At 43.1% G+C, this 24,593-nt stretch overlaps 1 protein-coding gene across 1 annotated transcript in view; it reads left to right on the top strand.

Annotated features, from left to right (window-relative positions):
- Positions 1-24,593, top strand: part of spen (spen family transcriptional repressor) — an 89,910-nt gene that overhangs the window by 38,231 nt on the left and 27,086 nt on the right. The window contains exon 3 of the mRNA XM_084333760.1: positions 5,144-5,767. Within this exon, the coding sequence (XP_084189886.1) occupies positions 5,144-5,767 (624 nt within the window). The remainder of the gene's footprint in view (positions 1-5,143; positions 5,768-24,593) is intronic.

Raw genomic sequence — 24,593 nt, 5'->3', positions numbered from 1 at the left:
TTGATGAAACAAAACCATCAGTGTAACTGAAGGGTACAATTCCCTGACTGTATTGATAAGTATGGTATTATTAAACCACTACCGCTAGTACTTTAACTTCTGGCCATCCAGTACATGATATAGATATGATGAACACTTTCCCACCTGATGAAACGAAGTCCACACAAATGTATAAATCGAATATTTTATATAGCAAAGGGTATATACAACGTTCACTTAATGACATTTATGATTTGAAATGCACTTGTAAGGCAAATGAGTATTCGTAGGTAAATCAACATTGAATGTCCAATCTCTGGTTACGCAGGGAGCAAGTATACAACCTGGTTATTTAGGGAACTATAGCAATGGTACTTAAATGATTATAGCTGGATACACTAAAGGGGGGGGGGGGTCCCGCTGGTTGTAAGACAGTAGGGGGGGGTTAGAAGAGCCGCTGGCGGTATCCCATCTGGCCGACGATTTCTTGGGAGAATTCAGAGTGCTGAACACGGTGCCCACAGAACCTCGGTCCACAGATGAATACAGCTGGACCCTCTGGTGGACGGTAGCTGCCGGTCCACAACGAAGAGACGTGAGGCGACCTCACTCGGGGTAGAGCGCCGTCTCACCTGGACTCCTCTCCGGGGGGTAGTTCCAACACTCAGCAGTGTTGGCCGTTATCCATGGAATAATCAAAGCACCCAAAGCATGTAGATAATCCAAGCCGTGGAAGGCTCGCCGTCGTCCGGGTAAAGTAATCCAATGTACAGGTCCACTCGTCCTGGCCCGGAGCTCCTCGGATGCAAGCACCACACGTGGTCTGCCCAGCCTGGTTAAGACTCCAGATAACGTCAGGAACGATGGGGGTACTGCTCACTTTATAACTCTAACCGAACGATGCACCATACATAATAGACTATTATTAACTTAATAGAAATACGTCCCACTCGACGGTATAGTGCCAAACTATGACAATTCAACTATTAATCCACACGATGTCTCAATGCCTATTCTGAGGCCAAGTAGGCCCTACTGCACCACACGTGCGTCGTGGGTGAGGCTTCGCGTCTGTTACTAGGTTGGAGGGTAAAGGACTAATGGACTAAAAGAAAGTTCTACTTTACTTGCGCCATATATATATGCGCTGTGAACAAATAGTACCATTCGTATTTCGCCAGACGTATTCCTACGCGGAACCGGGCTTGTAACGACATGTTTGTCGGCACGATTGAACTTGAACCAAGGGGCATGGCTGCTGGCGCCAGGTTCTCGTCCAATGGTAGAATGAAACTATTATGGGCTGTTAGTAGACTAAAGGGATATTCAGTGCATATTGTACAAGGAATATACAGGGGATATCAAACGATATACAAATACTATTAAATATATATCCATAAATAAATATATATATTCGGTTTAATCTGATCCTTCACAACAATCAGCAACACAATTTACCACCAAGAGCGGATAGTTTAGTCTCACAAAAGACCGCCGGTGTTGTTAGCTACATGCTAATGTGAATGGCTATATCCATGTATAGTATATAGCTTAAATGCTAACGTAATGTGGTAACGTTACCGATATGAAATGGATGCAAACGTTATTTAACACATTGCAGAATGGGTACAATACAATACGGCTCAATACAAACAATTGTTAAGGGGATGCAGTCTGGACTGGGTTCCTTATAACAATAACTTGACAACACATGAGTTTAGTTTAGCTGCAGCTACATGTTTTCTCTGAGCGTCAACAGACATCAGTCGATCACAACACTCTTCAACACAGACGATACGTTTTGAACAAAAGTTTGTTACAATCATTTTCATATAACGCTACTTGGGACAGCTCTGCTGTAAACACTGGTGTAGTTGGCTCTGCTCTAATCTCTCTACCCCGCGGTCTGCCGTGAACATGGGGAATAATTGCGACAGCTCTGCTGTAAACACTGGGAATAACCTTGGTTGCTATGCCCACACGCAACTGCAAAACCGCACAACTTCACCCTGGCCACCGGTTTCAAAGACAGCGGTTGCAGTGTAGCAAATCCCCGGTTGTGTGTGGCCGAACAGTGCAACTGCGCACATACAATCATGGTTATATTAAAACCAGCGTTCGTGTGGACAGGGCCTCAGACATGGAGCTGCAAACTGCCGCTCCTCCTCCGCCTCCCTTCCCCGTGTAAACAAGCTCCAGCAATAGTCTGCTCTAGTGCATGCAACCTCTGTCAGCTAACGTTAGCTACTGTTACTGTTTAAACAAAATTACCCAGTCAACTATTCACTTTTAGTTTAATACATGAGGCATTGTTAACGGTATTTAGCCGGCTAGCTACTGATAGCTCCTGATATCAACAAATGCTCCAGCAATAGTCTAGTAGTGCATGATAGCTCACGTTAGCTCACTGTTCAAAACGAAATGTCCCATTCAACTAAATAGTTCACTGAGGCGTTGTCTTAACGTTATCTAGCCGGCTAGCAGTAGCTACAGATGGCTCCTGATATCAATGTCTTATAACATTGATTCGATGCGTATTCGAGCTGAGGGCATGCTGAATGTGATCAATGGGTCCAGCTGCAGCGCCGGAGAATCCTGGCCGTAGCTGGAGGCTACTCGAGTACACACAGACAGTGGAGCTGTTTGCAGATAGCGAGCATTTTGACTTGTTGCGTGGTGGCGATGTCTCGCAGATAATACAACTACAAGTATGATTATATAATATATATTTTTTATAAAAAATAAAATTATATACACATTTTTATTTTTTTATACCAAAACGATCGGTATCGGCCGATATGGCTCAAGACGATCGGTGATCGGTATCGGTGACAAAAAACGTGATCGGGGCATCCCTATTCAAGATCATTATAGTGTTGGTCTAGGCAAGGTTTTAAGAATACTGTAGGTCTAGGCAAGGTTTTAAGATCATTATACTGGTCTAGGCAAGTTTTAAGATCATTATACTAACTGGTCTAGGCAGGGCCGGCTCTGACCAATTGGCTGCCCTAGGCAGGATTTTATCTGGCGCCCCCCTTGCATCACAGTTTATTCACTACCAATAACATGCACTCACACTTTTGTTTTAAACATTTTCTGAAAGCTCCACCTCTTTCAGAAAGTTGCCATAGTCTGGTTTGTTTGATGTGTCTATGGACCCCCTTAAAGCAATGTTTCTTTCAGCTAAGGACTGAAACTCTGTTGACAGACTCTGTTCAAATGGTCACCTTCTGCCGTCCTTTTGTTTTGGAAATGTGAAGCAGCTTGATTTGAAATGGTTGCACGGACTCTCTTCTTACCTCATCAGTTAGAGGAGATGGCCAGTCAGCAGGGTTTATTGGTGGTGCCTTTATTTCCGATGCTGCATCACTGGGCTCTTCTGAGGTGGAGGGGGCAGAGGGAGTGCTCGTGGTGCTGTGCGTTGTGAGCCGGGCTCTTCTGAGGTGGAGGTGTCTGCAGGTGGCCCAACATTTGCAGGGGTGGGATTAAAATATTTCAGAAGTGCATCTGAAGAGAGAAGAAGAGTGTGTATGACCATTGGGTGTTACTTAGTCTATTAGTATATATATATATATATATATATATATATATATATATATAAAGATCAAATACTTAAAAGATGCATGTCTGCTATACAAGATGGGCATGCATGCTAATGTACATTTAATTAAACATTGTCATTACAATTAAATGTAGATTTACATTTACAGAGTCCAAAAAAGCAGTAAACTGCACTGTAATACTAATACAGGGAACAAAATTTACTTTTTGACTTACCAGCCATTTGGCTGGTAGATTTGAAAAACTACCAGCCAGGCAGAATTTTTACCAGCCAAAAATTATAAATAGCTTTTTAGTATATCGCCATGTGTTATTATTACTATATAATACTCTCATGCTATTTTCAATTAATATCAAGACAATTCATTTATCACATTAACGTTAGCCTACTGTACCTCTGCCCTTTTCACGTTAATCCTCCTTCCGTCCCTGAGCACCCGACTGTTTCTTTTTTCGACATGTTGATAGCATAATGCGAGGATCACGTCAGATAGCCTGTTGGTCTAGGCAAGGTTTTAAGAATACTGTTGATCTAGGCAAGGTTTTAAGATCATTTTACTGTGGGTCTTTATTTTCTGAGCAAAATCAATACGATTTATTTGAGAATAGATAAAGGCAATAATAGCTAGCTCTATTAAATCTTTCTAATATGCATAATGATATAATTTGTATCTATCTTTTTCTTTACTTTGACCCCTTGCCATCACTTTTCCTTTTATAATTCATATCCTGTACTCATTCTCTGATATGCTGTCAGTTAGCCTACTAATTCTTCATTTTCATATTATGCCACAGTGCCCCTCTGCAGCCACTGGGGCCATTTTGTCTCCTTGATAGTACGCGTTTCATTCCATTTTAATTTGGAACACTTAATTTCAACTTTATGTGGAATCAATAGGCGGCTGCCGACTTTTAGATTTGTTGACCGTAATTGATATTACTAATAAATGTGCTAGCTATTTAGCTGGGCTTGGCTTTGGAGGCATCCTGATGCGTTCTTATTGGGTAGGGCATTTCAAATGTCCAAAATGCCTGGTATGCAAAACCATAACAAAAACGAATGGGCATTATGTTTTTATTATGGAATTGAATTACAGTACTTTTTCCATCAGTTGTTTATAATGGATCATTTTGCACAATGATTTGTACAATTAAACCATCAGATTGATGCACATTAGGATGAGGACCCCCATTTGATAATAATCGTGTCTTTTAGTTATTTCCCTTTGCTTGCAATTTTTTTTTAGATATGATTTAGCCCACAATTCCATATCTCTCTATACTGTAGTTGAGGAGGTAACAGGGAAAGTAGTTAACGGATAAGTAAGAGTGCCCTCAAGAACCCCTGGGGATCCGTGGACCCCACATTGAAAACCACTGGGTTATTAGATGGGCAGATGAAGAATTCTCCCTTTAGAGTCTTGATGTATTCAAATCCATGTCGAAATATCTTACGTAACCGTTTTCACATAGTATTAGTAAATAGAATCTAGTCTGAGGAAAAGTGTCAGAAAGTAGCTTACCCATTTCTTTCGAGCCTAAGAGTAACATTCAATGTCCTCTTCTCCCGTCCCCTCCCTCCATCCCTCTCCCCGTCACTCAGGACTGTTGAAGGCCGGGAGCGTGCGTACGATCACAGTGCCTATGGACATCACGAGCGTGCCGGTAGCAGCTTTGACCGCCCGCGGCACTACGAAACGGACTATTACCGCGACACCCGGGAGAGAACACTTAGCGCTGGCGGGAGTGGATCCGGCACCTCCAGTGGAAGCGGTGGGACAGTCTCCGCAGGAGTCGGCGGAAGTATAGTCAGCGCTGTTGCTGGCAGCACCGGACCAGGCGGAGCAGCCGTGGCTGTGGCGGGAGGAAGCGGAGGATCTACGTCTAGTGGGGTGGGATTCTACCGCTCCCACAGTAGGAGCCCTTGTCACTTTGAGACGCCGGAGCCTCGATATGAATCTCGCACTAGAGAACCCTTTACTTTGGCCAGCGTGGTTCACAGGGACCTGTATCGGGAAGAGAGGGGCCGGCGTGGGGACCGGTCATACCGGTCGTACCACCACAGTCGCAGCCGCTCGCCACACTCTTCGCATTCGAGGAACCCCTCTCCTCAGAGACTGGCGAGCCAGGCGACGCGTCCGGCCCGGTCTCGCAGTGGCTCCGGCTCGCACAGCCGCTCCTCCAGCTCCGACTCCGTCAGCAGTACCAGCAGCAGCACTAGTGGCAGGTGAGTGAAGCTACGCTCTCTGATTTCAGTGTCCAAGGTTTGCCTCCGGTTCCCACTGGTTTATTCTTCTAGGTTACTAGGAGTGCCAAAAATTTTGATTTTATGAGGTCAAGGACCGTAACATAATAAAATATTATTTTACATTTATTTAAAAATAGAACAAATTAACATTAGCTTCTTCTTGTCATTATGGTTTGTCTGTCTTGTATGGACCTTTTCCAGGTATACGTTTCTCTTTTTTCTTTTTAAGTCTCTGAAGTTATGAGTTTCAAAATTATGTTCTAAATTCAGCTGACGGACCTGATCTAGGTATCAGTGACACTTACACTTTGAAATAAAAAGGGTTCAGCAACTTGATTGCATGAACAATCAAGCTTGGGTATGTTGGCCACCATTGTTCAGAATTCGGAGAAGGCTTGAGTCAAGAGCAGTCCACTTGCTTCATACTCAAGAATTCTCATCAGGAGGAATTTACCTGTGGTTGCCAGATTGGTTTGAGATTGTTGGTGACTGGTCATAGTTGGTACCAATTCTCTATTTGAGGGGAGTGATGCAGTTTCTCTATTCTATGGATGTGCATTGCCAACGGGCTGCAATACGATTGGGCCACTATGCATTGGCCCTAATATTGTGTGATTTTCTTTTTTTATGTTTTGTGATTACAGAAATATCTTTGAAATTTAAAATGATTGTACAGATTTAGATTTTCCCCACCCCTTATCTCATGAGCATACTGGATGTATCAGGAGCATGTAGCTTTCAAAGCTGGTAAATGTTTCTCCTTTTCATTAACTCATTGAGCGCCACACTGTTTTTCCATCTGTACTGCCTGGTGCCAGCGTTATTGACAATTTTCACGATGTTTGCGGACCCATCGTATATTCTATATTATAGCTATGGAGACAATAGTATGGCTCATTTGACAGGCAATATTTATAGTCAAACATTGACGAACCAGTTAATTTCTACATACTTTCGTTTGTGCGCTATTCCACGCTAAACATTGCCCCGTTTCAAAATAATCCAGTCTAGTTTTCTAGATAGTGAGATATGACGTGTTGTATGCATATGCGCAAATCGTTCGGGTTGCTCACCTGAAACCTATATTATTTCCAAATCAAAGGTATATACAATAGATGTTTCTTCACAAAATCATCAAGGGGGGGGCGGGGTCGTTTTACGAAGTTGCAATCATTACCAAAAGCATGTTTTAGGTCTGGTAAAATACGACGCTGTGATCAATACAAAAGCATGTTTTAGGTTCTGTAAAATAGACCTTACCTTAGTCAGAAGGTACTCCAAAATTAATAATCCATGTGGTTCCATCACAATCGCCATTACTTGTGTGCATTGGGTGTGGCTATAATACGGGAAACAATGGGTTTCAGGCGAGCAAATCTCCGATGGATGGCTGTGTGCTGACTTCACTTTGAAGGGGAAGGGATTCCTGCAGCCGGAGGTAGCGAGGCACTGAAAGACACCTTAGAGACCCAGTTCAAAAGGTAGGCGATACTGCCACCTGTCGGGATTCGAAAGTCATTGCAATTATAACGTAGGCAGCGGTGCCAGGGAGACACATGCAGGTCCGCACGAATGTTTAGAATGGGGAAATCGAAAAAAACTAAAGGATCTAAAAATGAGAACTCGTTTTTGGCACTCAACGGTTGGATTTGAAACACGAGAATTCTAGTTTTTGGCGCAGACAGAGTTAATGTAGTATTCTTTGTATATTGGGTAGTCATTAAAAATCATAGCCTACTGGTTAGGGATGTCCTGATATTGGGTCCGATACTGTGTTCATGTACTCGTAAAACTACTCTTGATACTATTAACAGCTTGAGTGCCAGCAGGGGGTGCAGGATTTAGCGCTCGAGTGCCAGCGCTCTATTCAATGAGAGGGCGAGCACATTTACGAATGCATAAACTATATCTTAAATTATGGCTATGTGTCTAATACGCCTGTCGCTTATCAATGACTTGCTTGCAGTCAACATTGTCGAAACGGATTGTTTTTTTTTATCGGTACATTTCCGTTTTATACCATTTTGAAAAACGCTCGTTTTTAGACATTTCCAGAAAAGAAAAGTGATTCTGCAGGAATCACCCTTTACTGGAATACACAAAAAACGTTGTAATTTTTCGGTCTGAGTGTCCGGTAGATTTCAATCTACCGGACAAATGGGATCAATTCCGGTCAGAGTTTATTGAGCTTAAAAATAATTGATAGGCCTATATAAAGAATGACATCCTCAAGGCATTTATAATATTTTAACTTAAAGGGGAACTATCTTATAAATGGCCTTTTTCAGTGTTTAGCATTGTTTCCTAGCTATGTGGACTTATATTAATATGATCTATGTCTCTAATTCTCATATTGGCGCATTCTTCCAATTCTCCTCTTACAATATTCACCCTCACTGAACTGAGTCATCTGAAAATGTGCTGATTTGTGATGTCAGAGAGACTCGGCTGCATGATAATGTGGCAGATGCCACCAGGCCACACAGTGGTTTAGGAGCCCAGCCTCAAAACGGCTCGAGATCTTGAGGTAGAAAAATGCTGTTTTTGAGGACTTGATTAGAAATACAAAACAATGAATTAAAAAAATATATAATTACAGAGGTGTTCCATAAACTCACAGGAATTGTGTAAAAGTGCCCAAATAGTGAAAGAAATAGTAAAATAGTTCCCCTTTAAAACTAGGCTACTTTTGCGTATATACAGTCATTAATATATTCCAAATAAAATAAGTCCCTCGAGACTTCGTGCTGCTGCCGACTTGAGGTGTCGGTGGGCAGTCTGCCCGACAGTAATAAACAGCAGTCTGTTATAATCAAATTTTTTTGAGCTAACGAATTCCGTTATATTGGACATTTGTATTAATTATATCAAGCGAAGAACTGAGAAATTTGGCAGAGAGAGACGGCAACATTATCGTGGGTTTGCGTGATGTATATCTCCACCTCCCAACGACTTGGTGCTGGTCATAATGTCCGGTGAAAATAATTCCCTCTAAGCACAATTTGATTATTTGAATTGTATTAAAATAGGCTAAAATGAAATAGCCTATGCGATGAACGAAACAATCATTACATTTGTTTCATCGTTGCTTCACCAAGCAGGTCTGTCTAATAATGACAACGGTGTGTCAGCGCGAGCTTGCTGCTAGATTTACGAGAAGCATGGAGCTGCAAACCCGCAGAGCAGCAGTGTTTTCAGGTCCGGTCGGGGGACCGCTCAGCAGCGCCCCCCACCAACAGCTGAATTGCCAATGGCTGAATTGGAGTACTGCACTTTGCCGGCACGGCTGGTGGGTTCTGTGGGTCTGCAGCTCCATGCTTCTCGTAAATCTAGCAGCAAGCTCGCGCTGACACACCGTTGTCATTATTAGACAGACCTGCTTGGTGAAGCAACGATGAAACAAATGTAATGATTGTTTCGTTCATCGCATAGGCTATTTAATTTTAGCCTATTTTAATACAATTCAAATAATCAAATTGTGCTTAGAGGGATTTATTTTCACCGGACATTATGACCGGAGAGATTAAATATGTCGGACTTCAACAGATTTTGCCGGTCAAAAACCGGTAATAACCGGACAACGGAAACCCTGGCACACACACACACACACACACACACACACACACACACACACACACACACGTTGATATATCTGTGAAAAAAGCTCTGATTATCCCAAGACTGGTAAAATAGATTCCTTACCTCAGATCAGATGTTCTCCAAAAAGATTATTCCAATTCCTGATCACCATTCCAAATATCGATCGTGTTTATTGATCCAACGCTGGGTGCTTGAAACTTTGGCTTCAACATGGGTGGTCGCATTTTACCCAGCTCCTGTAACCAACGCAACAGAACAACAACAAAGTATTTTGCGCATTTTCTACTTTCCCTCCTGTGGATTATGGACTTGTACCTGAATTCACAACTCAAGCAACAACTCCAGACAGAAGTGGAGGGTAGCGAAAACGCAAATCAGCAGTCCCATTGCGACTTCTATTTGTTAACGGGCACCGAGAGGAAACATCCAGCCTTCGGAGCCACGGCTATCCACACAGTACTTACTGCGAATCCGGTGACATACACCAGAACCCTGGACCCGTAATGACACCAGAGAACCAGAGACAACAGTTAGGTCTGCTGATCCAGGAAGCAGCGGCTAGCTTCGCTAGCACAACAAGACAACTGCTACCTACACAGACGGCGGCGGACGACACGATCAACAGCAACATTCCTCCTCTACCACCTCTACAAAAGAACCCACGAGAGGCCACAGCGAGAAGGAATGAACCGGGGTTCACAATCGAGACGCCCATCACTTCGCGGGACCAAAACAGCGAGGCAGCGCACGATGGCCGGCGAGCTAGCCGGCGAGCTAACCGGCTAACATCAATGGACAAAGGACCCAGGAAGCTAACGGGGCTAACAACAATGGACACAGGACCCCATCCCCCCTCCCCACCTACCGCCACCCCGTCAACCAGACTGACACCACAGACGATCAACACTTTGAACTCGACGACATAAACCAAATAACGAACACAAATGGACTTCACATATTTTACCTAAACACAAACAGCCTGAGACCCAAACTGGCTGAAATCAGACATTTGTTTTTAAACGGTAAGGCTAACATATTGTGTTTCACAGAAACAAAACTAGACTCATCTGTACAGGATCCAGAGATTGAAATCGAGAACTATTCAATAGTCAGGAGGGATAGAAACCAGTATGGAGGTGGTGTCTGTGTGTATATTCACAAAGATACCAAATTCATCAACCGTACTGACCTTAACCATTACGAGATTGAAACTGTATGGATTGAAATCTTATTTGAAAGGGCAAAATCAGTACTAGTAGGCACAATCTATAGACCGCCAGAACACAGTGGCTTCTATGACACACTTGATGGGTGTTTAGCTGGGGTGGAGGGTGTAGAAAAAATCCTTATTGGGGACTGGAACACGGACATGCTACGTAAAGCAGCACCCGTCTTCAAGGTAGGTTTTGTGATCTGCACGGCCTCAGCCAGCTAATCACCCAACCCACAAGGGTATGTGAATCAACTCAGACTACCATTGACCTCATCCTGACCTCTGACAAGTCCAGGATCTCTAATAAAGGGGTTATAGCATGCGGGTTAAGTGATCATTATATGATATTCTGTACCCGCAAAAAGCTAAAGCATAAGGCTGGCTGTCACAAAACAGTCACATCTAGAGACCTCAAAACCTACTCTAGCGAGGCCTTTAACCTTGAACTGGAGAGCCTGGACTGGTCAGATGAGCTCAATGGTACACTGGTTGAAGAAACCTGGCTTGGCTTCAAAACCAAATTTTCAACAATACTAAACAACATGGCCCCCCTAAGAACCACCAGGGTAAAAAATCGCGCTGAGCCATGGATGCACACTGAAATACTGACCGCTATGAAAGCCAGAGACAAAAAATGCTCAGTTTCGTAAAAGTCAAAGCTTACCAAAAGCACGAGCAGTGAACTCCAAGCCCACGTGACTGAACTCAAACTAGAAAGAAACGGACTAAGAAATGACGTAAACTCCATGATCAAAACTGTTAAAAAAGAATTCATCAATGACAAAACTGAGAAACAAAAATAAACCATGTGAACTTTGGAAATTACTCAATAATCAACTAGGCTGCAGTAAAAAACGTAAAACCAGGTTCTCAAACATAAACATAAAGACGGACACCACGCTCATCACAGACAAGCTGGATGTAGCCAATTACTTAAACACTTTCTTCACAAACATAGCCACAACACTGGTAAACAAACTACCCTCCCACTCAGGGCATTATGGGGTAGAACACATAGTAGCATACTACAAGAACCTAGGTGTCCACAAAGACGACTTCAAACTGGAAATGGTAACTACAGATGAGGTACTCAAAAAAACTGAGCGCCCTCCAACCGAACAAGGCCACTGGCCATCACAACATCCCCTCCAAATTCCTCAGAGACTCAGCAGCTGCCACACCCCAGTCATCACACACATAATAAACCGCTCCATAAAACAGGGACACGTCCCCAAGGACTTCAAAATTGCGAGAGTAACACCCCTGCACAAAAAGGGCAGCAAATTAGACCCAGGCAACTACCGCCCTGTTTCTATCCTTACATCCATCTCGAAAGTCATGGAAAAAATAGTATGCGAACAGGTCGAAAAGTACCTTGCGGAAAAAAATCTAATCTACGAATTCCAATCTGGCTTCAGAACATCCCACTCCACTGACACATGCCTTCTCTATTTGACCGACCACATCAAACAAGAGGTGGACGCGGGCAAATACTGCGGCATGGTCATGCTGGACCTACAAAAGGCCTTCGACACTGTCAATCACACCATTCTGATTGACAAGCTAAAAGCAATTGGTTTTGATAGTCTATCAGTGAGCTGGATACAAGAGAACAGATGGTGGAGGTAAACGGTACCCTATCCCCCCCCCTCCCAGTGAGCTGTGGTGTTCCACAAGGAAGCATACTAGGACCGCTGCTGTTCCTAATTTATGCAAATGACATGTCGTCAGCTTGTGACTGCAACTTGTTCCTGTTTGCGGACGACTGTCACTCAGCCCTGCTGGTCTCTGACAAGAACAAGTTACAGGTTGAAAAAACCCTCAGCTCGGAACTAGGCAAAATCTGCATATGGCTCGCCGATAACAAACTATCATTACACATGGGCAAAACAGAGTCCATTCTCTTCGGTTCAAATAACAAACTCAGCAAGACCGACGGCTTCTCAGTTACAGTGGGTGACAATATTGTCACAAGGAAAGTTGAAATTACCTACCTGGGTTCCATCCTAGAGGCTAATCTTTCCTGTGACAAAATGGCATCCAATGTAATAAGAAAAGTCAACCAACAAACTCGATTCTTGTACCGGATCTCCTCTCTGGTAAACAAGAATACCCTGAAAACTCTGGCAGGAGCACTCATTCAAGGGTACTACGACTATGCTTGCACCTCATGGTACCAAAGCACCTCAAAGGCACTAAAAACCAAATTACAAACATCTCAAAACAAACTAGTCAGACTACTGCTTGACCTGACTCCTAGAACCCACCTCACCCCTGCACACTTTGACAACCTAGGATGGCTTAGAGTAGACGACAGAGTACAGCAACTTGCAATGGGCCTGGTCTACAAGATACACTACACGACCAAGGTACCCATGTACATGTCAAAATACTTCCCAAAGGTCAGTGAATACCACAAAACACCAGAGGGAGCTCCACAAATCATGTTAAACCCAGATTCGGCTCAAACAAGGGACTAACCACGTTTCGCAATTATGCCACATCAATGTGGAACGCCCTACCCAAAGCTGTAAAGGAATGTGAATCACTACCCACTTTCAAAAACACTCTCAAAGAACACCTACGGGAGACTGCAATTCGAAACTGGCCCCTACAAATGTCCTAAACCAGTTGTACAGTAAATGACCAAGTATGGCTTTGTCAGTATTCCAATGTACAGTCCCACCTCTCCATGGGAAAATGAATGTCATTGAAAGTTCGCCCCTAGTTTCATCTGTGGTTCACACAGGCTCTTGGCCTTGCACAAGTCTTCTAATATAAGTTTCTCTCTCTAGCTTAGCATTCCAGTACAGGTTCCCCCGACATCACTAGCTTCAGTGCATTCTCAAAGTGAAGAAGTAATGGGGAACTCTCAGAACAAAATTACTATTTGATAGACACTGGGAACTATTAGACTATTATCTGAAAAACGCAATCTTTTCTATAGGCATGAAAAGGTCTATTTTGAACGCTTGTTACAACAGTATCCATTGCCACTGAACTGTAGTCATTTTGTGCTGCAGCTGTTATATTTCATGCTGGCTCCGTGTCTTGCTTTGCCTATTGGGCTGCTCATTGCGTCAATTGGGGCACACTGAAATAATTTTACTCTATGCATCACTGACCTGGGCATGCCCCCACCTGCAGTAAGCAGGTGTGTGACCCACAATCTTTAAAAAAAATGCTTTCGAATGCTCTTCACTTTGACTCGAGGCGATTGTCATCCTGGATTTCCTTCAGCCAATGAGGATGTTACCCAAAGGAAAATGAATGAATTGACAGAACGCTGAGGCTGGGGCACTTAATGCAATTCACGGCCCCATATCCGCCATTCTTAGCTGTGAGTCCTACTCTCTTGTTATCAGACAAAGTGGCAGTGACGGCCCTCTTGAGCAAGATTCAATCTCTGCTCTCCAAACAGCTAATTTCCATAGTCTCACCATCAGACATGATGAAAGCGGCCTACTCCAGAGGGGACTGGTTCACGTCAATAGACCTAGAAGATGCCTATTTTCACTAGAGCTGTGAATCTTCACTGGCCTCATGATTAGATTCTATGATGCATCTCGATGCAGCTCAATAATATATTACATCCTCAATTTTATAATCTATATTACTGCACATGGCTACTTTTTCATCAATTAATACAAGCAGTCAGATCAATTTACTTTTATTTAGAAAGTTCTTAAATCAGCATGTCAAAATTAATGTCTTTACTAGTGTTGCATGATACTAGAAAGGTATCTCGATACCCAGCTGTTAAAAACGGTTCAATACTCCTATTTCTATGAGTTGAGTGGATGCATGACCGGAGCACTAGCTTTGCGTAGTGGGCGTGTCAACAGTGTCCGCTGAACACAGAACAAGGCATAGGAATATTCAGATACCGCCGAATGTCTTATTTCATAATACAAACGTTCTGAATGGACGTTTGGATTATACCAAGTTGTATGCGATGAACATTAGGGACACAAGTTAATTAACGTTACACAGGTCACACTATGCATGCTTAGCTTGCTAACGTTAAGATAGCAGGAGCCGTCTGCCAACAAAGATGTTGTTTCAACAAATGGATTCACAAAATGGATTAGCATCCAAACGTTATTGAAGACTCCTGTGACCAGTAAGTAGGTACTACGTCTAACTTTTACCAACTATTTTTCACCGCAGAAATTTTCCGCAAATTGTTCTACGTTATATGCGTAAATGTGCGCTATGTGCCTAAAGTCACAGATCAACGTTATTAGGCTATAATAATCGATTATGTTCTGTCACTGCATCGATGCAGAATTGTTCACGTCCGCATTGCGATGCATCTTAGAATTGAGACATTTTCACACCCCTAATTTTTTTTGATCCACTTTGTCTCCTTCTATTTTCTCTTGTATTTTTCTCCCATCCCAATTTTAGTTGTTATGCCAATTCCCCCCTCCCCTTCCTGGTCGTTGTGCGCATTTGCCCCCTACTTGCCAGTCTAGGGAGCCCTGAAGTCTATCACATGCTCCGATACATAGGAGACAGCCAGCAGCCTCTTTTCACCTGGCAGCGAGGACTCTCATTGGGTGAGTGTAACGCGTGGGAGGGCAAACTACCTCACCCAGATCCCTTCCTCGCTGTGCAGGCGCCCTGACCGACCTGTAGGAGTCGCTGTTTACAACGACCAGATTACCACCCACCGGCTTCCCTCCCGCTGACACTGCCAATTGTGTCAGCGTGTATGACAACCGGCCGAGCCGGAGGCACCGCTGACAGCTGGATTCGATACCAGTGTCTCTGCAGTGGTAGACGGACGCTTAGTCCACTGCGCTACCCGGCCGCTCCACACCCCTAATTTTCACATCCCCATCTTTCCTCCACACAGAATATTCCTGTGTTTTGCCTTTCAAGGGAAAGCGTACGAATCAGAATACCTTTCGGCTTCATTTTTTTTCATTTCAAACCTTTATTTATACTTGTGAAAGCACTGAGGTTTCCCTCATTTACAGTGATGACGAGTTAACAAAGGACACAAATATCATAACAGTTATTAATTACAATGAATTACAATTACTACAATGATGGATTAAAAACAATTACATGATTCAGTACATAGGTCAAGTGCAATGCCTTTAAACTCCATGAATGACGGGAATGCTCCAAGCTTTAGAGTCTGTTGCAGGGTATTCCATGTGTATGGAGCATCGTAGGAGAAGGCAGACTTTCCAAGCTCAGACCGAACTCGAGGCACCCTGAGCACAAGCCGATCATTCGAACGAGTTTGGTAGGTGACAGCACTCCAGACCAACAAAGATGTAATATAAGGTGGAAGTTTGCCAATAATTGCTTTGTAGATAAAAAGATACCCATGATAACTACGTCGCAACGAGAGAGATGGCCAGCCTACCCTCTCATACAAAAGACAATGGTGAGTATCATATTTGTCACCCGTAATAAATCTTAGGGCGGAGTGGTAGGCAGAATCCAAAGGCCTTAAGGGGAGACACTACAGGTGAATAGGGTAAAAAAATGTACTAATAGATATCACAATGAAACTTCCCCAGTTGATTACTTATATTAAGACCAGACTTTTTTGTATTACAAGTTTTCTGAAATGTTATGTTTAAATATGCAAATGAGGCATGATCTACTTAAATATGCACTAATTTGCATATAATTCCAGGACAGAAATCTGAACATTGGATAAAGCCATTTTCAAAATTATAGTTTCATTTTGTTGACATATTAGAGCCAAATGTTATTACAGAGGGGATTTTGGATATCTCTTATCACTCCATAAATCAGAAAATACTCCATTCAGTCCATTTTTATGGTAAAATTCCATATTTCGCCATGTTTTTAGGAATAAAATGTGATATAAATCAGGGTATGAATGCGATATCAACAAACCCTTCTGTAAATACCTTCAGAACATAGATATGAATAGAACTGGAAGGTTTGGTGTATGTGAGTGCTACTGAAGTGGAGATTTCTGGCTCAGAGTATGAGGAAAAACTCTTAAAACTCATTTTTGGGAAAACGTCTTCAAAGTTCGGTATTGTAAAATGCCATACTTTTTTTTTTTAAACAGATATTTACAAACACAATACCTAATCAAACCATTAGTAATAGACAACCTAAACACATGCCTGATAACTGAATAATAATAATAATGATGTTATTGAACTGAACAGAACTACATACAGGCTACAAACAGTGTAGTACCCCCTAATAGGCAAACAATATTTGAATAGATATCACTATGAAACTTTCCCAGTTTGTTATGTACATATAAACTAAGAAAACATATATTGCAAGTTTTCTGAAATTTATGTTTATATATGCAAATGAGGCACTTCCCAATTTAATATATGCATATTTATGGATGCAATAAGGCAAAATGAAGTAAAATAAACAACTAAATGTGTGTTATTGATGTTTTATTGTCACTAGTTTCATAGAAGACAAGTTTAGGAAGCAAAATATAACAATCTCAAAATCAACAAAAAAAGTATATTTGACTATTCACCTGCAGTGTCTCGCCTTAATGTAGACGCAGACGCATGCCTGTAAATGACATCACCATAGTCCAATATTGACAAAAAAACAACCTTTCGGCTTGGAGGTGGCTCTAGAACCAATGTCGGCGAATAAGGATTCTATTCTACCTGGATGATATTCTGATATGTTCACTGTGAACTGGAAATGGTTCAACCTCTAGTCAGCGAATAGAATTATTGGGCCAACATTCTGGACTCTACCTCTCTCTTGCTGCAGCAACAGGAGGATATCTTATTATTGCTGAGTAGGGCTGCAACTGATTATTTTGGTAGTCGACTAATCCGTCGATTTTTTTTTCGATTAGTCGACTAATCTTTTTTTTTTATCTACTTTTTCTCCCATTTTCTATTTTCGCCCATCCCAATTTCGTATTGTCCAATTCTACCCTCCCCTGTCTCGAACGCTGTTAGGCCATGCCTCCCACAAGCCGGCTGCAATGTGGACTAAGCCTTACATCACGTGTCCCCTCCGGTACTCAAGGAAGCAGCAGTCTCATCTTTTCACCTGCACAGCGCGATCTCTCAGCGTCGGGGGTCTGCGTTTGGAGGGCACGCCGCCCCCGTCGCTTCCTGATTCTGCTGCGCAGGCGCACCAACCGACCTGTAGGAGTCGCTGTCCACAACGTCCGATCCCCACCCATCAGCTTCCCACCCCCTAATACTGCCAATTGTATTAGTATGAACGACCAGCCAAGCTGATAGCAATGCGGAGAGCTGGGCTCGAACCCAGCATCTCCTGCATTGGTGGTGAGCGCCTTGCCCACTGCACCACCTAGCCGCCCCCGATTAGTCGACTAATCTAACGATTATTTCTGTCACACCCTCCATCTCTGCTTCCTGTGGGCGCGGCTCCTTTTCCGGGCTCTTAGCAGACTTCTTAGCTTAACATAACAGACCGACAGTAAGTTTGGGGGAACTAATGGGATAACTGGGGTTGCAACAAAAGTGCAACTAGGGCTAAAAACACAATGAAATAAAATAATAATAATAATAATAAATAATATATCCTTCTTAGCAGACTTCTTAGCTTAACATCCCAGGGAACATCATTGGCGTCGACGAGTTTTTATGATCGACGTCGTCGATTATGTCGACTAATCGTTGCAGCCCTATTGCTGAGAGAGAGTTCCATCCTCGCAGGATGGTTACAGCTCTGCCTGTAATCTGCCTACCGGGCAGGATGGCGTCAGCCCACCCAGTGGTCCATCTAATCCTACACCAGATGCGTAAAATACAGAGATGGTTTTCCAGCAAGAAAATGGACCCTATGCGCGGACAAAGCCACTTATTCTGAGATGATAATTCATGTATCTGGATAACCAATGCACGGATTTTGTCGAGGCAGGTAGCATTATTTTGGGAAAATTGATATCTAATGACTGGTGTATTTTGGTGTCCACGAAAAATGGAGGTAATAATTATTACCCCCCCCCCCCCTCCCCCCCGACACTCAACTAACCGCCTCGGACAGTCCTTCATACCAGCGGCCATCAGGCTCCACAACAGTGGGCAGCGACTAGCAGCCTCCAGGCTCCACAACAGGGGGCAGCGACAGCGACTGCTACCAGACATTGACCTGGGACTTATAGGAACCCAAGGGGGACAACCTACACTACCCTGGTACTTTGATTAATGTATAGTCAGTAGATAGTAAATTATAACACTACCTCATGCATACTGCACCTTATGTGACACTGTGAATAATGTGAATATTCCTCAGCTAGTCAGATAGTAAATTATATTGACCATATTGATCAAATTGTTTACACTGCCTGTGTTGTCTTTTACTACCTGTATACTGTGTTGTTTTACTACCTGTACCCCTCCCCCCCTCCCCCCCATGCTGCTATGATGCCTGAATTTCCCCAAGGGGATCAATAAAGGAATATCTTATCTTATCTTATTATTGCTCGAGAGTCTCTATGAATAAAATAATTAGAGCCTCCATTTTTCGTGGACGAAAAATACACCAGTCATTAGATATCAATTTCCACGAAATAACGCTACCTGCCTCGACAAAATCCATTCATTGGTTATCCAGATACAGATGAATTAGCATTTTAGAATAACAAATAACACGTAAAAGACCAACGCAACATCCAATTTGGCTTTTCTCCAGCACGTCTTTCGTTGGATTGGCTAATAATGCTGTTATTAGAAAATGTGCGTGCATGGGTACAACGGATCAGTCAACAATGTCGAGCTAAAAGTGAAGAAGATGAGGCTTCAATATATTTTCCGTGGTTTGATGCAGTGGACAGCATAATCGGCCAAAACCAACCAGTGATCCCTCCGTTGTTTAATCACTACCCACAGTAATGTGGCTGGTTAGCCCATCCAAAGCAAGGGAGCCCGACGTGTTTGTTCAATCAGATTCACAACCCACTATTACTACTTCCAGTAACGCAGCCTGACGTTAGTCCATCAACTAGCCTGCCAATCGGTAAGTAAAGTTTTAGCATCCATATTCTCATGACTTTTCAGTGTCTGATCCGTCGTGTTTTTTACGTGCAGCGTAAGTGACCAAAACCGCACGGCTTATCAATGTGACTAATTGTGTTCAGCGGGACTATAGCGATCAAGTATATATGCATATTATCTTTTACATTGTTCGATATATGTTTTGTCTATCTGTCTGTAATCTATGTGGTTAGCGCGCGGCATGGCCATAATGTTTTTAGTGTAGGAAAAGTATCCCAAATCCCGCCTGTATCTAACCCATCGTGTAGGTTTAGCTGGTACATTACTTCCCGAGGTACAGGGAAAATGTCCTGTGTAACTGTTTTGGTTCATTCAGAAATATAATGGAATATAGAGAGTTGCTCTCCTCAATTGAACTTGAGAACGAAACACGAGATTGTAGTGTGTACACAAACCAGAGGGGGGAGAGGGAGGGGAGGGGGTTCGCTCTCGAGGATGGAGCGAGGACGGAGCGGAGCACCCGTTCCTAATGAGAAGACACCCTAAATCTAGAGAAAATGGGTATTAATTCCTCAATGATTAAAACCATCCAGAGTGCGTGTGCAAGCTCTGTCCACTACCAATCTTTACATAGCATTTTCCAGGCATGGTGCAAGGTGAGGTCTAGATCCGATATCCTGACCCTTGTATTCGGTTGTAGTTTTTCTCCAGTTTATGCTGGTCAAACTGTCGAGCTTTGACTGTGAAGGTCTATGCTTCAGTTATTTCTGCCTGTCACCGAGGTTTTAATGAAAACCCACTGTTTAGCACTGTCTGCTGCCCACAATACATCTCAAGCCAGTAAAGCATGTATCGTCTCCATGATCGGACCTCCCACTGGTTCTGGGAGCTCCTTTTGAACCTCTGGAACAGAAACCTCTGAGTCAGCGGTCTTTCAAGATGGTGTTTCTCTTGGTTATCATGTCAGCTAAACGTGTCTGTGAGCTTGTGCCTTGTCGGTTCAACCAAAATGCCTGTCTTATCAATGGTGATGGTAGCAGGGCAGTTCTGAGGCGCAACCCTGACGTTAACCCCAAGAACACCCAGAGCTCTTTTTGCTATCTTTTTACAGATGTAGGTAAAGCCTTCTATCCACATCCTCATTCTGATGAGATGGAAAAGAGCTTGCACCTGCTGTAAATGGACTGCATTTATATAACTCTTTTATCCAAAGTTACAAAACTACTACTACTTATGCCTCACATTCACCCTTCACTCACACATTCACTCACACATTCACACACAGATGGCAGAGGCAACCATGCAAGGTGCCAACCTGCTTATCGGGAGCAGTTTAGGGTTGGGTACCGAACTCTGTACTTTTAAGGGTACCGACTAGGGCTGCGCGATTAATAGTAAAAAGACCGCAATCTCGATTCATAGACCTATGCCGATCTCATTTCTAAATGACGGCGATTCTGATGTATTTGCATTTGCGTCAAAATGGAGATCAATTGCATTAAAAACAATCGCTCCTATTATTCTCTCTTCACACAGCGCTCACTGCCGCTGCCCTCCCCACAATGCCCCTCCCCCCCAGGCTACTCAGCTGAGTAAACAGCTGAGCTCACACATAACACGGCACATGTCGAACGAGCAAGACAAAAAAAATTCAAGCTAAAGAAGAAATTAGCGACACTGAAGAAAATCCCGGTGGTGAGGGACAGTGATGTATCCACTACTGTGCTTATACCGAAAAAAGGAGCACATTCCAGTGTATGGAACTTTTTCGGGTTTAATTAAACCCGACGATGATGTACAAGGAGGAGTCATACAATGCTTTGGCACCATCGCAGCAACGCAAGGTAACACAACCAACCTCTACAACCACCTCAAACGTCACCATAAAGTTGAATAGGATTTAGCAATGAAGGACAACCACATCACAAAATCCCAGCCGTCAGACCACACAAGCCTCAATAACGCAAACGTTATATAGTGCATCGTCATATCCATCAAGTCAATCAACACCGTTCAAAACGAGGGGTTTAAGAAAATGATCAAGACGCACAGCTACTTAAAGGGGAGATGTTGCATAGCGATATAAACAGTCATAGCATCAAATTAGTATTTAGATAAACCATAAATAAGCCGTTTCTAAGAAAACGATTTGGTATGTCCATTTATGTAGCATTTATCAACACTTCGAGCTGACATGGGGATATCTTTTATCCTTGATTTTATTGTCTCTTTGTTTGGCAAGCCTTCCAACAAAACATCTGAGCTACAGAGAAAAGCCTCCTTGATATACTCGCCATCAGTGAATGGCTTTCCACATTTCGCAATGCAATGAGCAATGCGATAGCTTGCTTCAGTTGCGTGGCTTTTAGCAGTCGTGAACACTTTGAGGGTGCTGGCTTGCTTTCCATACCTGGCCATGGCACGTTTAATGGATTCTGCCTTATCCGCCTGATCTTTGAAACTTTTTTGATGCTTCGTCTCAAAATGGCGTTTCACACCTGACGTTCGACAAACTACATTTTCCAAACATAAAGTACACACAGCACGGTCCTTCTGACACACAAACCCGTAGTCGTCTGTCCACGAGTGCTGGAATGCCCGAATTTCCTTAGCTTTCTTAGCGGGGGTTGCCATCATGACACTGCACATACAGAATGCAACCTCAGCACTACGTGATTACCTGGGAACTGCGCGAGGGCAGCGGGAGGCCAGCTGACTGCTGACAGCTGAGCACCATGGGAATATATAGGGGTGTGCAGAACAGTCGACTTACAAAAAATAACCTGTGGGAGGATTTCAACAAGATAAATGCGACAACAGTGCAAAATATTTCACTTTATTACATGGCGTTTTCACATTCGCCGAAATGCTTGATTGTGATTGGGCAATAGCCCCTGGCAGTGGTGAATTATTTTTCGATAACTGACCGCTGCCATGGGCAACGCGCAATAATCACCGGTGATTATTGCTTTTCGCAGCTGGAGCAATCAAGCCCACTGACACACACTGCATCAGTGCAATCAGACACACCTGCCGGCTGCCGGCGATAATAATAATCACTTTATTTGGGCTGACAGAGCCACAGAACAACTGCGTCTGCATTTGATCTCGTCTTGTCGATGGTGTAAAATGAATTAGGTATATTGTTAGTAAGTTAGCCATGTAATAAGCGGGATAATGTATAGCTATACTCTGTAATTGTCGCAAAATAATTGACCTTCACTAACGTTTAGAATACCTCGGCGAGGCGCCTCGGTATTCTAAACTCCGTGTCGGTCAATTATTTTGCGACAATGACCTTGTAGCTATTAGGGATGGGTACCGAATTCGGTTCTTTTGAGGTACCGAACCGAAACACGTCTGTACTACCGAGTATCGATTCAAGTGAGATAATTTTTTTTTTTTTTTTTATACTTTTTTTCTTGTCAACGTTCACACGCACAATATATGCTTACCAGGCATGCGTTGTTCATGGGACGGGGTAGCACGGTGTGCAAGCTCACTCGCTATTTGCATATCAATAGCGCCGGTCGTCAGGTGTGTTAAATACGTTCTCAGACACATTCACACCTAACTTGTTGTGAAGACGTGTTACATTCCATTCGTAGAGGCAATTAGGCACTGTCTTTAGTCTGTGCCCAAGCGAGGGGACATTAAATGCGCATTCGCGGGAGCGCGCGTGCACGTGGTGCGTGTCACCCCAGATGATTTCAATAACGCACCACTGATGCTTACCTAGGATTTGACTTGATTCAACAACAAAGCAGTTGGAGCAATAGCAAGCCGAAAAAGGTAGAAATTGTAGTTATTTGAAGTTAGGATTTTCTTTTCACGACTGAGGTAGGTAAATAAATTTCTTTTAGACTAAAGTACCGAAAAAAAGGTACCGTTGGGTACCGGTATCGATTCACAGGTACCGGTACCGTATCGGTTCAAATGTGAAAGGTACCCATCCCTAGTAGCTATACATTATCCCTTACATAATATTTCAAAGCGAAGTAAAAAAAAAAAATATATATAATCATAAATAAAATAATAATACATACAAAACATTTTAAGATTTATGCTGCTGCCGTTTTTTCTCCGTTCAATATGTGTTGAGTGGCTCGGCTGTATACAAAACTAACGGTATAACTTTGTCTCCGTTGTAAGCAGCGGCGATACTAGGAGCATATACGGGCGAACAATAAAACACTATCAGGTCAACAGTAAATATATATCTTACAAATAAAACAATATATATATATATATAGAAAATAATAAACGTGGACTTTAGGTGATAGCCCAATCCATACCCCGCCGTTGAACCAACCCCAACCATTAATCTGGACCTCCAGAACACTGCAGAATAATAATACGTGTGTAACAAAACCATTCATTGTGTTTGATGTAAGCAAACTGATGCCAGACTCTGCATTGAAGTGCAGCCTACATGGTGAACTCAACTCGTTATTATTGGCGCAAAAAAAGTCAGAGGAAACAATGCGGCCACTAATGCAAACCACGTTAGAGGGCACATGTGCGTATAACGGTGGTAGTCAGAAGGCTAAGGTGATCACATGAAAAGTAATGGATTCATAGGGCTCGACGACCGCGTTACGCCGTTACACTCTCCCAGGTTGCACGTATTTTTCAGACATTGCCCTGTACCCGAGCTCTACCAGGCAGTGTATTCACACATTGATAGCCTTCTGAAAGAAGACGTTTCTTCAATTAGCTTTACCAGTGATATTTGGAGCTCTGATGTCAGCTCAGTGGATTGACGCAGACTTCCAACTCCGTAAAGCGGTCCTGCATTCCCAAGAGTTTTCCGGCTCCCATACTGCTGCAGGCTGCAGCGCTGGCAACAGCATTCGAGAATATGTTTCAGACGTGGCATATTCCGAAAGAAAATATTCATGTCATACTCCGAGATAATGCCCGAAACGTGGTCAAATGCATGAAAGACGCAAGTTTACAAAGTTTGGGATGTATGGCCCACGCGCTTCAGCTGGCTGTCCAGTGTCCACGATGGAGTGCTGTCACAGTGCAGCAT

Source organism: Notolepis coatsorum, assembly GCF_963971535.1.
Source record: "Notolepis coatsorum genome assembly, chromosome: 17".
NCBI lineage: Eukaryota > Metazoa > Chordata > Actinopteri > Aulopiformes > Paralepididae > Notolepis > Notolepis coatsorum.
Note: the sequence above shows the minus strand (reverse complement) of the source record. Positions and strands in the feature narration are given on the sequence as shown.